Source organism: Paramacrobiotus metropolitanus, unplaced genomic scaffold, assembly GCF_019649055.1.
Source record: "Paramacrobiotus metropolitanus isolate TYO unplaced genomic scaffold, Prichtersi_v1.0 Parri_scaffold0000010, whole genome shotgun sequence".
NCBI classification, from domain to species: domain Eukaryota; kingdom Metazoa; phylum Tardigrada; class Eutardigrada; order Parachela; family Macrobiotidae; genus Paramacrobiotus; species Paramacrobiotus metropolitanus.
This window is the reverse complement of record NW_026570230.1, coordinates 743,816-751,148: the sequence shown is the minus strand read 5'-3', so window position 1 is coordinate 751,148 and position 7,333 is coordinate 743,816. Positions and strand designations below refer to the sequence as shown.

At 53.3% G+C, this 7,333-nt stretch overlaps 1 protein-coding gene across 1 annotated transcript; it reads left to right on the top strand.

The window, feature by feature from the left end:
- Positions 1 to 5,882: 5,882 nt before the first annotated feature.
- Positions 5,883 to 6,581, top strand: LOC129583453 (neurofilament medium polypeptide-like). The gene has a single exon (XM_055475249.1). The coding sequence runs from the start codon at positions 5,883 to 5,885 to the stop codon at positions 6,579 to 6,581; it is 699 nt and encodes a 232-aa protein (XP_055331224.1).
- The last annotated feature ends 752 nt before the right edge of the window (positions 6,582 to 7,333 follow it).

Genomic DNA, 7,333 nt, shown 5'->3' with positions numbered 1-7,333 from the left:
TGCTCCGCTTGGTCGGTATGTTTACCGACTCATTTACCGACTCGATCGTTCGAGACTCGTCAATTGTTAGACGTGGACCGGAGTGTATTGAGGTCGGTTCGTCCCTTTGTGGTGACGTTTCGACCGTAATTCCGACTCGCGCTTCCGAAGGGGATGTTGTGTCCATCGCTTCCTCGGTTTTCTCCGGTTTCGTCGGGGTGTTCCGAGGTGAGAACCTGAGTGGTTTCTCAATCGTCGGTTGACTTGGAAGCTTAGTCGGCTGGGATGCTGATCGAGTCGGCGAAATCTGTTTTACCAGCGATCTGCCGCGTTTTGGCGTGGATCCCTTTGCTGGTGCCGCTGCCTTTTGGTGAATGGAGTCGTCGGAGTCGGCGTTGTCCGCGTTCTCCTCTTCCTCACTACTATCCGACATTGTTATTCGAATCTTCTCGGTGACTTCTTCGCCGGGCCGAGGTTGAATCTCCAGTGTATAGGCGCCCGGGTTGATCCTAGGATTGCGGAGTCGTTGGATCGTCTGGATCATGTTCGAGTCCAGCGGGAGTTGTCGTAACTCCTGCTTTCCGCATCTTAATGTCACCAACCGTCTCAGCACTTTGTCTCTATCCTGGATCGTAGCGTGGATCTTCTGGGCCATTTGGGTCTGTTGCTCTTCCGTCATGGTCCGATCTCGGATACCTCCTTGGAGTTGTGCTTCATAAAGTATCCGTTGAAGGTCCAATGTTTTGGCTTGGCCGACTAACTTCTTGTGAACGGCGGGTGTAAATAAGGCCTTCGCTCCCATCACTTTCCGTGACGGGCTCGGCTTCTCCTCAGCCGGTGGTAGGGAAGACGGGGTCACCTTCAGGATTTCCAAGAGTTGTTCCTTGGTCCTGACTGGTGATGGCGACTTCGACGGGAAGAGACGCCTACGTGGTCCGAGCTCTTCAATGTTATCCGTCGGTTTTGATTTCCGTGCGAATTTAGGCGAGTTCGATCCACCTGGTTGAAGGATTAGTCGACCATCAGGTGTTCGTTTACTCTGCGGTTCTCTTTGTGAGAGCCCGGGTGACGTTGTTGGTCGTTCCAGGGGCTTAGGTCGGCTGGCCTCTGTTGTTGCGACTTCCTCCGATGTGTCCATCCGTTCGTCTTCGCCTTCCAGTCCTGGTACTGGTAAGTCGTCCATCAGCTCGTCTTGGTGACTCACCGGTGGAACTACCTGTGTCGGTTTGACAGGTTGTACCTTAGGCTTCTCGGCGGAGGGCGGCCTCTTCAGCTTCCGTTGTTCTTCCGCTTCCTTCCTTTTATAGAAGCCGTCGACGAAGGACTGAATCATAGCCGTCAAGGTTTGCAGCCGTTCCTGATTCTTTGCCGACCACACTGTTGTTGGTCGGAGGATGAATCGGGCTTCCTTGGCGTTGTTCTCCAAGTGTCCGAGGTTAATGTCGATCTGACAGTATTGCGGACTCCGTTGGTCGGTTTCGTTCATCATTTGTCGTAGTTCGACGATGACGGCGTCCGCCCGCAGTAACTGTGTGTTAACTGCTTTTACCCATTCAAGGTCGGGTTTGGGTGGTGGGAGTGGAGGTGGAAGTCGGACTGAATCGAAATTAGGTTTCAGAGCCGACTGGATCTTTGTGATCCTAGACGGCCGACCTTCAGCCATGGCGTTTGTTGCCAGGTTGGTCGATTCCATTTCTTTGTCCCGTCCCTTCTCTTCCTCGTACTCGTTCACCCTTATTTCCAGCCATGAGATAGTTCGAATAAGGTGTTGTCGAGCCCTGGTCGTTTGTGGGGCGTCCGGATGACAAAGTCGTCGTATAAACTGGGCGTTGTTTCCCCAGGCCAGAATGTCTCGATCTAAGTCGTTCGCTTCTTGGCTTTTGTCGACACAAAAGTTTCTGCGGGCCATCATCTCTGTGATGAGTTCCGCTACTCTATCCAGTAGTTTAACGATGTGGGGCGCAACCGTACTTGCCAATTCGCCGGTATCCGGTATGGCTTCCATGATCCGAGCTTCCGTGGCTCGAGACACGTCGGTCGGCTATTTCCATTGGTTTCGGTTGAGCCAAACCCGCTGTTGAGGTCGGCTGGGATTGGATCCGAGCTGTTGTCGAAGTCGACTGACTCGAGGTTGTCGGCTGTTGCGGGTCGGGTGCGCATTGTTGCGTTTCTTTCCGGTATCTCTCGAGTCGTTCTTGACGTGTCTTATCCGTCATCCATTTGCGTCGAAGCATGTCGATCTCCGCTTCTATGTCTTGGACGTGCATCTGGGAGATTTTGAGTTGATCTCCAATTGCCGTCCGGATGTTGCAAATGGTCGGATCTGTTCCGTCCATATCGTCAACCTGTCGTTGTAGGTTGGCGGCAATCTTTTGTGCACGGGCCAGCTTCTGGTCGAGTACTTTCTTTTGTTCTGCCAATGTGGGCTGCGAAGTAGTCGGTTGCAGCTGAGTGGAGGTCGGCTGAACTCTTTGTGGGTTAGCCTCTAGTATCTTCCACAAATCTTCGACCCGCCTGGAGCAGATAGTGTACTGCTGATCCAAGGCATCACGCATTTGCTTTTCCATAGCGTTATTCGGGTCGAGCTCTCGGATTTGTTTTCCGAGTTTCTCCATTACTTCTACCGCTTCTCGGTACTGGTCTTCGACTTCGCCGATGTTGACTTCTTTTTGTTCAACCGTCTCTACAAATGGGAGTTCGACGTCGAGTCGAACTGATGGGACTGGGGAAGGTGTTCTCTCCCGAGCTGGTACTGGCACTCCCGCTTTGTTCGGGTTCGCCAAGTACTGCTTAACTTAGTCAATCACCGACTGAAGTGCTTCGATAAGCCGGTCTCGGTTCGGACCTGGTGGTGGAATTTCCCATGAGCCTAGAGTATCGGCCCAATCCAATTCGAGTCGTAGTGCTCGGTCAATTCGGTTGAGGTCGGTTTCTCTTGTTCCGTTAGGGTTCCACTGAGCCGGTGGAAGAAGATGTCGGCTAAGTCCTGTCCAGCTTGGGTAATTATATCCATGTTGGCGATTAGGTTTTCCATTGGGGTCGTGCCGACTAGAGTCATCACCGCTGTCGTAGTCGGTGCTGCTCGGCGAGGTGGCGACGGCGTCGGAATCCGTTTAGTGTATGCTGGTTCCGCGTCGAGGATCTCTGTGATCCGTTCCACGACCGACCGAGTTGTCGTTCGTCGGCTTCGGTTGGTTCATTTTTACCGATAAGAAGGTCCGCCTTTTTCAGGTAGGCCGTCAGGTCGTTCATCTTCTGCCGTGCCACTTTAAGGGTTTCAGCATCGGATGGTGTCTCATTGACAAAAGATCTCTGGAGGTGATCCAGTAGATTCCATCCGTCGGTAATTATTCCAGACATCTTTTCCCTGCGGCTTTTCCGCATCGCCGAATGCATCTCCGCCGCCGATGAGGTCGACGGTAATGCATCGGAGGTCTCCGTGTCGGGGTCAGCTGGTCGACGTTGACTGTGGGTGTATTCCCGCAGCTGGCTTATGCCGTTCTGTACGAGTTGAGAATGGACTCCCTGTTCGATCACGCCTGGTTGTATCAGGTTTCTCACAAGTTGTATGTGAGCGGTGAATTCGGAGATTATCTTCGCTCGAGTCCCTTCTCAGCGCGTTGCTGAATCCGTTTCAGGACGTCTTCTGCCTCCTGTATGGCGATTCTGCCCTGGGCGATAACCGTGTCGCTTGCCAAAGTTGCCAACGTTACGGCCTGTGTGGTCGTTGTCGGCGTTAAAGCTGTGGCGAGGTGGACTTGCTGTTCCACCGACTGGATAAGTCGGTGGAACAGCAAGTCCAAGTCGGTGTGCCGGTTGTACAATTGTTTGTACTGGTCGAGCAAGGCTTGGAATTCTTGGAGATGGTTATCTTCCCCTGTTGGAAGTGGCCATCCGTTGCCTAGTTTCGTTCGACTGGGCGATGACGTCCTCCCGTTCCTTTTTCAGTTCGGCCAATCTTCGGATGCGTTCCGAGTTAGGCACCTGGGGATCCAGAATGTGTCCCCCTGGCGACCTGTGTGGTCGGCGGCGGTGGTGACGATATCGGTGAAGTCCTGATGTCTCCCGGAATCGTCGTCGATCCTTCCATGTTGGAGGTCGGGAACTTCTCTGACCAACTAGCCCTGTCTATACGGCCGATGACTGTTCGAAGTCGGTTCTTATCCTCCTTTGTGGTAGGCGTACCGGACTTCATTAGATCTTCAACCGACTTTATGTCGGTTATGAGATCGTTGATTTTGTTGAACTTAAAGTCGAGGCTTCCGGACGGGACATCACCATCGAGTACAAACCAGGTACATTCTGTGACAACGCTGACGCATTGTCCAGATGGCCACTCGAACGGGACGATGATAAAGGCCCACATGAAGAGTTGGACCAAGTCCCTAACTTCGAGGATTATAAAGACGAGATCCCAGCACGCATCATAAAGGTGCGCAGGCTGCAAGTCACGGACGAGGACCCCGCAAATGAATGGGGCAAGCCTCTCCTGCCCGATTGCAACGCGATCACAGATTGGGACCAGTTCAGCACGGCGGACATAAGGGTGATTAACGTACCGGCGCCCACACCGGGAGAGCCAGAGCCCGAAGTCCCACCGTGTCCAGAAAAAGTTACGGACCGCACCGCGCAAGAACTGCGACGGATGCAACACCGCGATCCAACTCTGGCCAAGAAAATCCACGAGTTGGAACACCAAAGCGAAATGGATAAAAGGTCAAATTACCTGAACAATACCAGATGGACAAAGGTGTGCTCTACCGACTCACCGAAATCAATGCGAAACTCGAAGGGAGATTCGTTGTCCCTTTGTTCATGCGGAAGAACATTATCCAGTCCCTCCACGATGGGAAAACAGGGAACCATTTCGGATACCGCAAGACCATTGAAACAGCCAAACTCCGGTACTACTGGGACCGTATGAGCTGCGATATTCACGACTACATCGACCGATGTCAGACGTGTATTTTCGGCAAAGTACCGCGGCGAGCTACCTACGGTAAGCTGCAGCCGACTGAAGCTGTTGCGCCTTGGTACCGCGTCTTCGCCGACTTCAAAGGACCTTTACCGGTGACCCAAACAAAGAAATACCGGTACATCGCTGTGGTGGTCGACCAAATGACGAAGTTCACCATAGCCCGGCCGACCAAAACAAACTCGGCCAAAGAATTTGAGAAGTTCTTTGTCGAAGAAGTCGTACTAAAATACGGCATGCCGCATACCATGCACTCCGACCGGGGCACGCATTTTACGGCAAAATCCTTCGCCAAAGTGGCGAAAATCTTCGGCATCGAGCAGACCTTCGGATCCGCTTATCATCCAGAGGGCCAAGGCCAAGTCGAACGCCAGATGCAGACCATCTGGGACGGAATTCGAAACTTTGGCGGCGCCGGCGACGAACATCGTTGGCACCGGGCCCTACCATACGTGATTTCCGGCATGAACCGTGCCGTTCACGCAACCACTGGATTCTCGCCATACCATATGCTGTTTGGACGAGAAATGACGATACCGCAAGACGTCCTCGCTGGGACCAACGTCCCAGAGACTTTTACGACTAACGAACGTTATGTCCAGAGGATGCAGCAGCGCCTGAACAGGGCGCATGAAATAGCAAAAACGCAAATCGAAGAAGGGTTCCTGAGGGATGCGGCCATCTACAACAAAAAGAAGTCGCAGGGCGAGTTCAAGAAGCGGGACTTGGTCACCCTGAAGAATATGGTAGACGACCCGACTAATCCACACAAGTTCGAAGGCGTCTACATTGTCATCGGCATACCTAAGCCGAATACTTACTGGATCCGAGAGCGGGACACCGGGTTGAACACACTGTATGTGTCGATCGCCTTAAGCCGTACCTTAACCCGGACGGCCCGAGTCGCAGAATAACACGCTCATCCAAGATGAAGAGCGGCGACGCGAAACCTGAACCCACAGAGTCGGAAAGGTGCAACAATAACGCAGAGCCGGGACAAGATGCAGAGCTTTCACACGCCCAGAGCAAACTTGAGACGTTGCTGAAGAAGCAGAAGCCCGGAAAGGGCCCGTCCAAGAAACTTGTGGCGGAGCAGCAAAAGACTTTGCGAATCCCCGGTTATGGCCCACCTGACCCAAAGACATCAGACCTAGAGTCACCAGTGAAGCGTGGCCCAGGCCGACCTCGAAAGGCCAAACCGGATTTCGAGACACCGGCGCTGACCAAGCTTCAAAACCAGCCATTAGCCGCTATTGACCCAACTTTGGCCCCGGCGGAACCAGAAAAAGGGACATCCGCTACGGACAAGCCAGCGGCGACCGAAGAGCCAAAGGTGGCCTCGGCGCCTAAGGAGAAGCCCAAAAGACCAAAGACGCCTAAAAAGCCTAAGGCAACCCTTACGGCTCAGCAAGTCCTGGAAGAGGACGTAGTTGCTGAAGATGAGGCGGATAAAGACTTGCTCACTCGCATAACCACAGGGCGGGAAAAATCGGAAAAAGTCTCAAAGAGCAAAAAGCAGAAGTCCAATACGGTCCCACCGGACGTATCGGACAAGTCCAGTACAGTCCCACCGGACGTACTGGACAAGGCGGTTGACAAGGCTGGACAGAATGACGTTCTAAAATAATATCCGTATTTGACACGGTAGACTTAGAATTAGTCGAACTAACCGTGAGCTGCTACCGAAACTAACGAACCTTAATTTAACTAACCTAACCTTAAAAGACCAGTAGCTTAGAAGTAGCTAAACTGGTCCAATATCCGTAACCTTATCTGACAAGGTAGCTTATAAGTAGCTAGCCGTACTTCGAACTAACATAGTAGGTAGGAGCCTAACACCGCGTGATTCGTCTCGTGACAGCGCCCCATTCAACGATGGAAGGACGCCGACGCACCGATCGCTCTGATGACTCCGACCGCAGTAACCGCACACATCCATATTCACGACCGGAATCCCGGTCGGGCGGATCTTCCACTCGGTCGTCTAACCAGCCTCCGAGTGTACAGGTACCTAACATTAGGGCCAACCTAACTGCTGAGCAGCTGGCAACTATGTCAGTCGGCCCCAGTTTACAGGCCGACACACCGCTACCGCGGTCCCAGCCTCTGCCACCTCGAGCCATTCCGCCACAACTTTGGCAGCCAGGGACATTCTCTGACGACACTGGACTCGTGGTGAACGCAGCAGTAGCCGGCAGCCAGCCAAGCTCTACGTCGGGCCAAACGGTCCGACGTTATCCTCACGGCCGTACCGGCCCACCTCAACCAATTCTGTATGGTGGCCTACCGACCACTTCGGCAAACCAGCCAGTTTTCACAACTGCGGCAGTCGGTCCAACGGTCACGACTACGCCGGTCCATACTGGACCGCGGCCACAG

Coding starts and splice junctions, on each gene's coding strand:
- LOC129583453 (XM_055475249.1), top strand. CDS start 5,883: ATGAAGAGCGGCGACGCGAAACCTGAACCCACAGAGTCGGAAAGGTGC.